This window comes from Sipha flava, unplaced genomic scaffold (assembly GCF_003268045.1).
Source record: "Sipha flava isolate LNK unplaced genomic scaffold, YSA_version1 232_pilon_pilon, whole genome shotgun sequence".
Classification (NCBI taxonomy): Eukaryota; Metazoa; Arthropoda; class Insecta; order Hemiptera; family Aphididae; genus Sipha; species Sipha flava.
The window spans coordinates 1,088,799-1,103,670 of NW_020272869.1; the positions used below are offsets into that span (position 1 = coordinate 1,088,799).

The 14,872-nt window shown below is 33.1% G+C and overlaps 1 protein-coding gene across 1 annotated transcript; it reads right to left on the bottom strand.

The window, feature by feature from the left end:
* Positions 1 to 1,154: 1,154 nt before the first annotated feature.
* LOC112683666 (acetylcholine receptor subunit alpha-L1) lies at positions 1,155 to 14,166 on the bottom strand. The gene is made up of 8 exons (XM_025554801.1): positions 13,721 to 14,166; positions 11,196 to 11,240; positions 11,017 to 11,126; positions 10,748 to 10,928; positions 7,524 to 7,984; positions 6,338 to 6,499; positions 4,275 to 4,587; positions 1,155 to 1,441 (listed from the first exon to the last, which is right to left on the bottom strand). The coding sequence occupies exons 1-8, from the start codon at positions 14,021 to 14,023 to the stop codon at positions 1,247 to 1,249; spliced, it is 1,770 nt and encodes a 589-aa protein (XP_025410586.1). The 5' UTR covers positions 14,024 to 14,166; the 3' UTR covers positions 1,155 to 1,246.
* Between the last annotated feature and the right edge of the window lie 706 nt (positions 14,167 to 14,872).

A 14,872-nucleotide genomic window follows, 5' to 3' on the forward strand; every position in this document is an offset into this window, starting at 1 on the left:
TTCTTTTTGCACCACAGTGTTAAAACGATCTAACGATAAAGTATGAGTTATGTTAAAAAAAAAAAATTACCCTACTCCACAATTATGTAATTATTAATTTTTATAAAAATCTGGCGGCTGGTTCATTCTCAAAATAGTATTGTGAACTGTGTTCAGTTTTAAATCGTAGTTCAAACGGAATTGATATGCATAAATAAATAGTATATGCGTAGAAATAAATAATTTAAACAAATAAATCAATAAATAAATGCATATCCCAAAGTATTATATGTGAATTTAACGACCAGTTTCAAATTAATAATGCATTGTCAGGTAATACATAAAGTAAAAAAATCACGACTCTTTTGATTTTGTGAATTACCTGACGATGAATTTTTAATTCGAAACCGGTCGTAATACATACGTAATACTCCAGACTACACTTATTTATTTATTCATTTCTACATATATGGAATTTATATAGCTTGATTTTTTTTAATAAATCAAAATAAATAGAACGCTAAAAATATTTGAGCCGTTCAATTAATTATTAATTATAACTTTTTGGTGCACAATTTACATAAATAATACAATTATATAAAATATCCATAGAAACTATTATTATAGTGTTATGCAAAATATGATTATTTAGAAATAACAATTTTCTTCTGATTGAGTTCTTAATTACAATTTGTTTTTTTTTTTTTGTGTAACATAAAAGGTACAACAATAATAGTATATTATTTTGTTAAATATATGTACAATAAACATAGAAATAACATTAAAAAATGTATCAATAAGACATAATTAAATTAAAAAATGTTTTCTATGTCTACAAACGTTTCTAAAAATTAATAACATAACAAAATCAATAGGAATATGTTGCTCCTACCCCCCTCGAAAAGAAAAAGAAAAAAAAAAGTATTTATAAAAGAAATAGTTAATTTAATTAAACATTACAAGTGTATTAAATTTTAGTTCTGCGTTATTACTTATAAATTACGATTGTAAAAATTTAAATATTTTTAAACTTAAATTAGCTGTTAGCAAATTTTTTTTCGATAAGTGTGATTAGTGCATAGACGTAGTATAATTATTATATCAAAGAACATAATTAATCTCAATTTTTAAACATAGAAAATAACAATAATTTATCTTATTATACTCGTCAAAATAATAATAAATTATTTAACGATGATTTGTTATGTTTTATTTTATTAATAGCATGATTTTACCTAAAAAAAAACCTAATCTAAATACACGCTGTTTAGTCATAATCGGATGACGGGAAAAACTGTTTTCTAGCAATGAACGACAGGTCCCGATCGATTGGCTTTGTGTCGTCATAAAGTGCCGGAGCCTCGCACAGAATCAAAATAGTACCCATGATGGAAGCAACCGTGAATATCCATAGAAATAGTCTGTCCAGTACCATAGCCACGAAGCCCCAGTCTTGATCTTCCTATAAAAAGTACACGCGGATTAGTTAAATCGTCAAAAATATTACAGATTTTAAACAAACGCTCGACGAGCGCGAATCGGATTACAGTATTTCAATATATGTTATAATCATAAGACACATAATAAAAATATATATTATTACACACAGGTACGATGGGAAAGTCATCACTGTTTTTATGGTCCTGGGAAATGGGTAATTTGCATTCAAATCATTGGATATAGTCGAATTGCACTTATTATAGTCGAATTGCACTTGGGTTTAAAAAAGGTAATGGTCGGACTGCACTCGGGTAAAAAGCAAATAGTGATCGAACTGCACTTTGGCTCAAAAAAGGATTTCAATAAAATTATCATGCATTTGAAGGGTTATTACCATTTAGTAATCATTACCGTGGTTAAAAATTATTGTTTTATACATCACATTATAATATATTAATTATATATATTTACATTATAATCGTTAGATTATACATTATGTTATATTATATTAAACATATTATTATTATTATTATTAGGTATATATTTATTTTAATCGTCAAATTTAATTATTGTCATTATTATATTTTTTTTTGTCATTTCGATCATATTTTGTAGTAATGACTAACTGTATTCAAAAATTCTAACATGGTAATACGCTTCTGTGTGTATGTGATTATTATATAATATTATCTGCGTTATCTAAATGGCACGAACTAATACATAATGCTATTAAATAAGTACGCTGTAGCGTTTTTCAACAGAAAGATTTGTAATACTTTTAGAGAGTTTTCCAATATAATTCTTTTTTTGAACGAGTGCAGTTCGACCACTACCTGTTTTTTACTGGAGTGCAGTTCAACTTTTTTCAATCCAAGTGCAATTCGACCATTTATTTGTAGGTAATAAGTGCAATTCGACTGTCCCGGGATCATAATGTTCAAAAATTAGGTGTTGTCCATTTGTTTCGAAAGAAAATATGAAAATTATATTCCTGAGAAAATATTTTATACGTGTTTTATTCTAGCCATTTGGCAATTATATAAATAATAAATTAAACTAATATATTCATTTAAATAATACAACCATGGAAATGTTAAAAAATATTTAAAATAAAAAAAAAAAAAACTTCATTAACATTTAAACTTGAGATATAACAATTAGCGATGTAATTAATAATAAAAAATATATAATTATAATAAGTTATTATTAATAACTTACTACAAGATCAAGGTTACCGAATAATGAAATACTAATTATATTTCAGCGTTTTTATTTGTTGAAGAAAGCTAGTAACAGTGTTTATTTTAAATATATGTTAAAATATATATTAATACTTAATTTCATAACCTATCATTAATACATAAAATCTTACATAACTAATGGGCTATTAAATATGTATCAATATACCTATTGGACCTGATAATGTTATTATTAATATACTGAACATTTGAATAATAATTTTTTTTTTTCTTAACTTGGCTTTTTTTAAGTGCATCATTTCAGGATTAATCATAAAACTTTGATGCACTAAATTTTACCACAATTCGTATTGATAGAGAAATTCTCACTTTTAGAATATACAAGAAAAATTTACTGGATTTTCATTTTATTTTTTTTCTGTAAATAACTGTTTCAATACTTCGTAAAGTATTATTCGCAACATCTCATTAAAACGAAAAATCGAATATGGAAGGTACTTCAAATGAGTTATTTTATATTTCCTCTTATAACTTCGATGAATATTGACTTTCTTGAAGTGATTTTCGATTGAATATGTATTTTAGTAAATAATTTTTAATTCAATGGCTTGAACTTAAATTAACTAAATTCAATAGTTAATATATTACGTAATACACAGGAACTAAATAATTATTAATAATAAAATATCAGTGTATTACTACGACCTTCATTTAAAATTGTTTGATTAAAGAGATAATTTGATCCTTAAATACTTCCAAGTTAAAGAAAATAACGAAGGACAAACATCTGAACATTTTGAAAGCAATTTAAAAAATAAATAATAATAATTTGATATCTTTGTTTTTAGCAGATTACCTTGAATTTTAAAAATCCATTTAATCACCAGCACTTCAGAAAGTCAAACAAATTCAACATTTTCGATAACCTATTAAAAATGTTTGTTATAACTTACTAGATACCAAGCTATCTTGGCTCCATTTAAATTGGATCGGATTGGTCTATGTGACCATTTCATGTAATTTTAACTGTTTTAAGTATATCATGAATTAAAAATGATAACTGTAACTGGTATTTAATTATATTTCCATACCTATTGGGTTATTTTATTAATCCAGAGTTCAACAAAATTATACAACTAGTTGAGTTTTTAAATTTAATCTATTTTATGATCATTTATATGACTAGTCCTATAGAGCAGTTATGTTACGAAAAATCCGAAAATGATAAATCTTTTTAAAAACGCGGTAAGAAAATATTTTCTTAGTGTTTGAACAATCAATTAATTTTCATCACGTTGTACATAACATTGATCGTCTACAGTAAATCGGTTAGGGCATGTAGTGATTACTGCAACTCATATATTTTAAAGCTCGATAGTTCTGAACTATGTACAATAATTTGGCTATTACATCGAACACGGAAGCAGAAAGCTGTGATTCTTGAGACATATAATATACATGTTTTTCTTACGGATGGCTTTATTTTCTAATAGGTTATTGGCCCAGCGATTTTTGTGGTGATGTTTTGTGGGTTTTCGTCAAACGTGAGTGAATAAGAAGACGGGTTACAGAAAAAAAAAGGGAAAAAATATATCGAAAAAACAAAACCGAAAGCACACCACCGGGATATCAGTACAGGATATCGATAAACATTACCGTGTTGTACTCGTCCTGACGCTGCAAGTGATGCTGTATGAACTTAACGTTGTGTATGGCTTTTTCCAGCTCGAACGGATACTTTTTCCTGACCGCAGCCGGCACCTCGTTAAGCGCGTCATCGATGGACGACACTGCCGCGTTTACCATTCGGCTGGCCGCACCCGCGGCCGCTGTCCCGTTGCACCCTGTTCGGCCGGTGGCAGCCACGATCCGGCGCAGTGAGTCGGTGGGCGAATGGCGACCGGCCGGAGGCGACGCGACTGGCGCTGGTGGCACGTTCAACGTCGCGCCCACGCTAGCCGCGTTCAGCCTGTGTACGCACAACAGGAAAAATCAAATTATTTCAATTTTATCGTAAGTCGCTGGTGCGCACCTGCAACACAGTTCTCCGATTGTTCAATTAATATACATAAAATAATTAGCTAAAGGTGAAACAGAGCGAAGTTGATAACGACTCGAAATCCCGAAATGTTCCGAGCACCAATTGTATACACCAAGGATCTCCAAACTACAGCTCCCGAACCAGTTCTAATCGGCCCACAAAGGTCCAGAAATTTAAATAAAGAAACGAAATTGTAGAAAAGTAAAACTATGCCTAATTATTTATAAAATATAATTTTAAAAAATTAGATTAATATTTTGAATTAGTTTTACAGATATTTTATTACATAAAAAATTAATTATACGATATGTTTTGGTAAGGCTTGAAGTTTAACTTAAGCACTTTTTTCGGTAATTAACATACTTTTAATTTCAGGATAACATTGAACCTTAGTTTCAATAATTTTATAATAAGGGGTATAAATATTATCATTCTTATGTTAAACATTTAATCTAATTAACATGTATTGCGATTTAGTAAGTCTCGCATCAATCATTAAGGTCAAAACTTCTTCTGAGTATATTTCAACCAGAAAAGTAATGTTTTTTATATATAAGAAGCTCAAATTTTTTAAGCTCAAATAGTTTTTTACGTCCATTTTAAAAGCTAAAAAAAAATATTAATAAATAAATACTAATTAAAGTTTATTAGTATACTACTAATAAAAAAAATAAAAGTACAGAAAAAATAGTGTAGTTATTACAATTGATATTAAAGAAAACTTTATTTTAAAAAAAAGTTGCGAGTAGTTGCAGCTATAAATTACAAAATAACATTAATGACTACTTTTATTATAGTGTCTGATAGATTTGGTTGTGCTACTCTTTTTTTAAATTAATTTTACATTTTAAATATTTGATTTTTAATTTAAAATATTTGAGCATATTAAGAACCATTGGTGTATAGTAAATATTAAATTTAAATGAATCATAATAATATGTTCTTAAAGCTTACCTGATAAACTTTCTAAATTTATGAAATATTGAAACGTACACTCAGAACATGAAACTAACCGACATTGATCAAACAATGAATACAAGCACACAATAAATTTATACAATCGCATTCAATTAAGCGCATAATGAAGATAATTGTCGTTGGTACCATAATAACGGTATTACATGTTGGATAGCAATAATTAATAGATAAACATGTTTACTATCAAATTTCAAAAATGAAATTTAGGATATACCGTTTTTATTTTTTTATTTCGTTCTATTTTTTAAATCCATGGCCCACTGTGTGGCACCCAAAAAAAAACGGCGAATAATCTAAAAATATGTGTGTACGTAAATAAAAAGTTACATAAGTGTATACGTTTTGGACCACTAAGAGCTTTTGATATTATTTTATGTGATTCCAGAGTGAAAAAGTTTGAAAATAGCCCTGGTAAACACAGTCATTAGCAGTTGCTGTGAATTAGTAGTTGCTAAACTTTATCTCTTTTAAATCAGGTCCGTAAGCAAAAAATAAAATATCTTAGCTAGTCAAGAGTTTAAAATCTTTCATTCTCCTTCGGGTTCGTATGGATAAGATATTAGTTAGAGGCACAATTAGTCCTATTTAATCGAATTATTCTCATTGGATTGCGAATAAACGGCTTGATTCAAAACTAATTCAATAAATGATAAGTACGAGTATGTAAATAATGCAATGTGTATTTTTTTTTCAAGCGTACCTGGCCAAGTTAAGGTTTAATTTTTTACACGTCTTCATCTGTTTCTGTTTCAGCGCCGAGTCTGCCAACAGCTGTTCCGGCACCCTCATCAGCAGCATTTTCGGCAGCGCTCTAATGAACACTGTCCGCATCCATGACGGTATCTTGTGCGTGCTCGGTTGCCTGCAATTCACGATAATCGCGTGCGCAATCGGATTAGTGATTTACATTCTGATAGAACTCCACGCGGTTTGGTGTTTTTGAGTATATTTTTACGATAAAATTCTTAACGATCGCTGTATGGTTAATCATGGTTTTTAATTTTTGACCGTCGGCTACATAACTAAAAGCGGTCCGGCCCAGTAGCGGCTCGTAGTAAATATTTTGTGGAGACTTATTGTATTTAACATAAACTCCATACAACAACGATCAAAAAAAACCTTTTTATTGGAAAATCAATTATACTTAATAATTAATTTAATATTTAGTTAATTTAATTTAACTTTATTTAATTGTAAATTCTTTTATAAATTAATTCAATTCTGCAATTTTCTTTGTCTGCGAATTCGGTTAGGTTAAGTTAGGTTAGGTACAGCGACTATCGACGGCGTGAAATTATTGTCGTTAACCCAGTTTCACGACAACTATAATACGCGGATTATTCTCCCCGTCCCTTTCCCTCCGCCCAACAAGATAAACAATTAAATTTTACGATTAAAGCGGTCGTACGTCAGTTTCACTAATACGTACGACCGTCGTCGAACTTACCAAAATAGTGCTTCCATCGAAATAACTAACTATAGGTTTTATATTTTGTGGCCTTATGTTTATAATAATAAATATAGAAAACTCTATAACGTATTTTCGATAAAAATAAAAATATTTCTATACATTTTTAAATAGTTATTATTAACAAGTAGCTGTTTTTTTTTTTTTTTAAGAGGATATGCAGTCTCAAAGTCTCCTCTGGGGAGTCACTCCTGGTCCGGGTTATTCGCAATACGAAATCGATCCGACAGTATAAGTCCGATCATGGCCTGGACCGTCCGATCCGATGAGTATGATTCGCGCATGGCGTGTGGTCAAATAAAAAAAAAAAAGTATAACAATTATGGATGTTTTCTATCCGGTAGTCCGGTGAAAAAAAAAACGAACCACGCAAAGCTCTGACGACGGGTGGTGTTCACTCGTTCAGTACCGTACTCACCGGTAATGTATGTTAATGATGATTATGGTGACGACCACGCAGAGCGCGACCAGCAACATGGTGAACAGCAAATACTTGCCGAGCAGCGGCAGCGACAGCGACGTGGACGGTATGATCTCGGATATGAGCAGGAAGAACATGGTCTGGGACAGCAGTATGGTGATGCACAGCGAGATCTTCTCCTTGGAGTCGGCCGGCAGGTAGAACACGAGCACCGACAAGTAGGATATGCCCACGCACGGCACGATCAGGTTCACCGTGTAAAACAGCGTCCGCCGGCGCAACGTGATGTTGAAGAATATGTCGATGTATGGCTCGACGCAGCACGAATAATACTTTTCGTGTCGCTCGGCCGGCACGCCGAGTATGTCCCATTCCACGCTGGGGTAGTACGCCGATAGGTCGATGCCCACGTCCACTTTGTTGGTCCCGACCATCTGGCCGATGTGCTTGAGGTTTATCTACGACCACGGGATAATTTCACGACCATTACCATTGTTCATAATCACGTACACACGTGTAAGCTTATAGATAAGGTTTCGGGGAATGGTAAACTCCTACAAATGTAATGTAAAATCCTACAAAAGATAGTATTAACTTCTACAAAAGATAGTTTTAACTCCTACAAAAATTAATACCGCTCGTATTGCTGTAAAAAATATCAGTCTTGCAATATATTAGCAAATAAAATAAAAATTTATTGAAAAATATAATAAAACAATAGCCAAAATCACATACGTTTAAAACAAAATTTTTTGAAAAAAATGATAAAAAATTCAATTAAGCAATACTAAGTCATAATCATTTGCGTATATTTTTATAACATATTTTGGAGATAAACTCTAAATGTGAAATTTCTCTTCGAGTATATTTATCTTTTTGATTAAGTATAAATTGATGTTTAGAAATAGTTTTTGTCTATCTGCATTATGTTGTATGACTGCTTCCAATTTTAATGTATGTTTCGGTCTGTATATCTTTCAAAACTTTCACGAATAAATGGAGATTTGGATGATGATGATAAAAACTACTATTAAATCTTAAATGAAATAATTCACATGCATTAGTAGTATTATTATAAAACCACAATTTTGGAGGAAATAATGAAAACTTCAAAATTGACAGTATAAATACCCAATTTTGTAAAAGGAAAAGTTTTATGTAGAAGATTATAATAGGTATCTTTGATTTTCAGGTAAAAATTTTAGAAGGTTATTAGTGTAGGAGTTTACATTTAATGATGATTCAAGTAAAAAGGTTATTTGTGGAGAAGTTTACATTTGACCAAAGTTTCAAGAATCGGATTTTTATTTTCGTTTATAGATCGGGGTTTTAATAACCATTTAAAATGCAATTTACATATGCATGATATTTACACTGAAAATACGTACAATATGTTTTGCTTTTTATCAGTCGATTTAACATTATGGGTTTTTAATAAGGGATGGACTAGGTTATAACATTTTGAAATAGCTTCAAATTAACCAAAAGACTATAGTAACAATCTGTTTGAATAGGTGTAATATAAAAGGTCAAAAACAATAAAAATGTAAGTGTTTTACCTGTTAAATCAATCTATAAAAAAAAGTGTAAGTATGTTTATGATTAAATGATCTAAAATATCGCTTAGCTAATCATTTGTTGAATGTTTAGGGCCTAAGTACTCTAACTTAATGACATATAAGGTTAAAAATAAATATCCATCTTTAACAAAGTGGTGTTCAAAATGTAAGTATAATTGGTTATTTTTAGAATACGTTTAAATTTTAACTTTTTCCGGTGATTATTAACGTAGTTACATTAAAGACTTAATAATGTGCAAATAACTTGTTTAAAGAACTCGTTAAATAAATACATTTATTTTTTAAATAACTTATATTTTGTTTTTTTAATTTAACTTTTATTTCAATTCGTTTTCTAAAGAAGTTTCCACAAAAAATGTACCTATCTCTTTTCCACTAAAACTCGATTCTGAGTTATATTTTAACCGATATCTATTTCCACCAAATTATATTTTGACTGATACATGTTTTCAATGAATTCATTTCTATATCACCTACAAGTACATGAATTATTTTTTTATAAATATGAAAAATACACCATCTACAGAATGAATTACTCGTAGAATCGTATGATATCAAGTTAATAGATTATCATTGATCTATCTTATTAAGTTAAGTACACGAGAAAACTCTTTTTTTAGTACTATGCTTAAGTTTATGATATTTAAACATATAGATATATTATATTATGTTATATAGATTTAATAATGCTTCACCTTTTCGATACTAAATGGGAGTAATTAAATAATCGTGTTTTCAATTCCGCAAAATTAAATTCGTTACAGAGTGCAATTAAGACTATATTAAAACCAAACACATGTAATATTATACTAGATACGTTTAACTAATAAATTTTGTTATAGAAATTGTTTTTGTGGAAATGGGTATTAGCCAAAATATAATTTGGTGGAAAAGGAAAAGGTACACTTTTGGTGGAAACGTGTCCTGTTCGTACAATACCGTACCTATCATCTGAATATACTCATTTAAATTATGCTGACTAGCTTCTACATTTAATTCACCGATACGTCAAAACCGCCAATTCGTGATCTTGTGAATGGGCTGTGTGAATCGTGGTAACAAAATTTCATATATATACATATCAATAATAGGACACCTATTATTATCTGCTAAATTAATTAATGATCTAGCGACATTTAAAAAAATAATAAACGCATAACTATATAATTAAAAGTGAAACCATTAAATTAACTATGAAATATTCAATGATTATGGCTTGTTTTTTTTTTTTTAGTATTAATTTGGAGTTATTAGTTTTTATGCGTTTAACGAATATATTATTATACTTTACACATTTTATATGAAGTTAAATATAAATTAATAAATCGTTTTTGTTCATAATATTTAATATTTTCAAAAACTTTAAATTTTCATCGATTCTGTGCATTTTTTTTAAACCATTATCAACGTATTTAGCAAACAATTAAGTACAAACAAATTTTATATTTAAAATGTCATCATCAAAAACTGATTGATCTCCTTATAACTTTATACTTACGATTGTTTAACATTCAAAAAGCAATAATTACTTTACTAAATAAGTAATTAAACTTAAATTAACTTAACCTATTAAACTAATAGATTTCCATCCTAATTAAACACATAAATGTATGGAATTTAAATTATTAAATTATCATTCACCTGATTCCCGTCATACGACCATGAACCAAATTTCATAAAACATGTTTGCTGATCAAATGGAAAATAACGAACGTCGATTTCACATGATGATTTGAAGATAGCTGGTGGTGTCCACATTACTTTACCGGAATAATGGAGCACAGCTTTTGTCATCGTGGTGACCACGTACTCTCCGTCAGCGCTGTTACACAAATATTAACATTTATCCAAAGAAATTGATCCGAGGTAAATTTTAGCTATTATGTAATTTACTGCAATGTCTAACTAACTTGTTATAGAGGACGATGTCTGGTAGCCAAATATGTTCCGACGGTACATATAGTTCCTGGACACCACCATACTCCAGTGGCTCCCACTGGAATTTGTGATCTTCCCATTCCTAATACATACATCCTAATTATTTAAGATGTTTTTCACTTTTTTAGCAATTTATAGGAGTTTTACTTACATGTTCCAACCAAACGTTTGTCGTTAAAATTTGATCCTTGAGATTCTAAAATCAATCAAACATAATTATTTAACATTATAATCATGCTACTGTAGTCTATATTAAGGCCTTCCGCATACGAGCCATTAACATGCGACGCAATATTTTTGCGATTTATGCGATACAAGTGATCTGTGTAATTACAGATGAGCACACGAAGCGATTGTCATGCGATTATTATCATTATTTGTGTATCGTTTGATTATTTTCAATTTACTGATTTTTGCGCAGTTTATTGGTATCCTAAATGGTTATAAATAGTAATAATAATTTATTAACTATCAATTTTATCGATAATTAACATCTTTGCGCATGCAACTCTTTATTCGATCGACCATAAATAAAATAATTATTACAACAATGTACTTATATCCTGTGCATATACATTATATTCTTCTAACAGTTGGCTAAATTTAAAAAGGTAAAAAATAAATAATGTGTGTAATCAAATTTCATAAAGTGGACTTAAAAGCAAGTCGTGAATGCGTTACATGTGTTACATTGTTGGTCTGTGAAATTAGCGAATAATGCAAAGAACCCAATCGAATTATCAAATATTAGTTCCTTGTGCTTACTCTGAATAATATTTTGACGGAAGGTTTAGAAGCTACGATTAAAACAACTATTAAAAAATGCGGACAGAAAATGGGATTTATATACGTTAACCAATCAAACATTTTTGACATGGATAAAAACTACCGATTTAAGGTGCATGTTCAAAAACAAAAATTTCTTTATTTACTCGTATTTCTTTATTTTTTTTTTTTAAGTTCTCTTAAAATGTCGAAGTTAGTTTAAGCCCCTAAAACCCACGCTTGCGTATGCACCCAGTTTGCGTTTAAATCAAAACTTGGACGGTTCATTTAGATTAATGTTACTCCTACAACTGAACCGATGCGGTATAACCGCATGGGGACAAAACGATTCGATTTGTTATCGATTTGACCCCGTACGTGTCCTACAACGACGGATATGAGTGTGAGTATACTCATCTCGTATGTTGTAGTGGAGACTACGTAATGTGTGTGTGTGTTATAATGCAAGATCCACCCGTGTGCCCAAAAATGCGTAGTTATCATCGATACGTTTTACAACGATTTTGCACCGCGCACAACGACAACACAACAACGATAATAATTTTAGTAACGATATGTTGGCGTGTAATAAATTCGTACGGATTCCAAGTGCACGCGAAATCAGGAGTGCAACCGTTAGGATTACCGAGTACGCGCGTGTCCGGGGGCGAAACGGGCAACATCACGCCGTGATGTCTAACCTAACCGTGTACGCACCCTCAAGGTAATGCACGTGCATTAAATCAGTGCAGTTTGTGTCTGAAATCGCAGTGAAACGTGGAATTCCAGTGTCCGGTTACACGTGCAAGCGATGACATGTACCGGTGGTGGGCGTGCATTGTGCAGTAGACGAAGCCGTACAACATACACCCCCTCGCTCGTGTTCGCAGGATTTGGTTGCTATCCTAACCAGGTCGTTCGGCTAACCAAGCCCATGCCCATACACGCACATATCTAATTCATACCGCGTAAGTGCCCACTCGTAACACGTCGGTATCATAGTATTCTGTTACAATACGCGCAACCCGTTTGTCTAACGCGGAAATCATTACGATCGATTACTTCTCGTGTACTTTCGCGCGGTAACGATGATAACGTGACAGTTTTAACATTTTATACGCGTCCCTGTCCAAACGTATACGTTCTTAAGGCCTGCACTGCATCTGATCCAAACGCGGTACGACAATACGGACGTCCAAACTCCCGAACACCTGGCCCAACCCAACGGTTAAGGGGACCCGGAGTTTGAGATCCCAGAGTCGAGTAGAGTGGATCACGACGAGTAAAATAAATCGTACGCTTATCGTCCGAAACCAGTGGATCGTGGGACTTTTCCCGTACTCTAGTTAAATCCACGACATACCCACGTCCCCAGGACATCGCCAAGTTCGATTTCTCGTTTGTGATGCAGTGCTACGTTCACGAACGACAGCTGATCGGATGAGGACCAGATACTGGACTTCCGAAGGTACGGGGAACGCAATCAATACGGATTACAACACTCAAATTTATCGTTTTATGGAATCCAGCATTTTAGACGGTAACGTTTTTGGTATTCAAATATTTTATAGAATCACTAGATAAGTCTTTGAAAACCATGTCGCGAATGACATACACTGGGACGAAGGTGTATTCCTAAAATAAATAAGAAGACCAATCGCAACCAAAACGGACGTTTTGGGAGCACATGGATATCCCTTTGAGCTGCACAGTCGAAATACAATGACCGATACAATTGTTTCACCGATCGGTGCGGTGTTTTACCTATTATGTAACAAAATTTCGAGAAAGTCTAATGTTGCACCACGATAGAATGCGTTTTTTCTCCGTAGAATTTGTGTGCAAAAACGTTGGTGGAGAGGGTAAGAGCGACAAGGGGTGAACGGAGACGTGTTACTGTAGAATACGTACCAATTCGATGAGCTGAGACAGCCTGAGACCGAGCTTGACCAGCACGGTGTCGGTGTTGTTGCTGACGGGCCGGATCAGTCGGTTGTAGTTGCTGAGCAGGTCGTCGTACAAACGCTTGGCGTCCGGGTTGCACAGGGACCCGACCGCGGACGACAGCAGGATCAGCGGCAGGGACAAGGGCAAGCGGCACCGGCGACGACGGCGTTGCCGATGGTTGCGACGGCCGCCGATCTCGGTGTCGCGGTCGCCGCCGACCGAGTCGTTGTCGTGGTCGCTGACGCTTGCGGCGGCGGTCGACGACATTCCGCGCGCGCGAGGCGTGTTACGATGCGCCCAATCAATATGGCGGCCGTCGTGCCGGGTCCGAGTCCGAGAGACGTGTCAGCCGTTCGCCGGGTCGCGGATGCTGCGCGCACACTGAACGGCCGACAGGGACGACGACGGCGGTGGGTGCGTGTGCCAGCCCGCCGCCACCGATCTATACGCCACCGCGCGCGCACGCCCCCTCGAACTGTCGCGCGGTGGCGGCGGCGGCAACGTTAGACGTACAGCCGTCGTCGCCGACCGAACGGACCCAAACGTTGTCGGGCGAACAGTTTTGGGTGAAATTCTTTTTCGAAAATCACTTTTTCCATTCTTTCCGATTCACCGATACACCATTACCGAAAACGGTTTTGTTAGGTATCGTGTTGGATAAACGGATCTTATCGATCCTTCACCCGGACCCGAGGAATATTGTGCATTTTCTTAAACCGAAGGGCGACCGCCCTTTACCGTACATCCGGGTTTCGCAGGTTTCGGTTTTTATTTTGGTTTTTTCCCTTTCTTTCTACTGACGAAATTAATTACATTTGATTCGAAAAAATAATTCGTGCAAATATTATCATGAAACACCTCACAACCATTATTGCCTTTGCGATGTTTTGTAATACAAACATTAACGCGATACGTATACTTATCTAATGCACTTCGCAACGGAACTTCATCGTACGATTTAATACCCATTGGTTGTACTAATAGAAACCTATAAAATTAACATTGCGTATAGATGACATTAATTAATAATGTATTATTTGTCAGCAGCACGTAAAAATAATATAACATCAAAAAAATAGAACATAAATAATAGTATTTACAGGGGAAAAAAATGGA

Excerpts from the sequence above, each read along its gene's own strand:
- LOC112683666 (XM_025554801.1), bottom strand. The coding sequence starts at position 14,023 with ATGTCGTCGACCGCCGCCGCAAGCGTCAGCGACCACGACAACGACTCG. Across the intron at positions 11,241-13,720 it reads TGTCTCAGCTCATCGAATTG|AATCTCAAGGATCAAATTTT; the intron begins GTACGTATTCTA and ends GATTGATTTTAG. Across the intron at positions 7,985-10,747 it reads GGTCGTATGACGGGAATCAG|ATAAACCTCAAGCACATCGG; the intron begins GTGAATGATAAT and ends CCGTGGTCGTAG.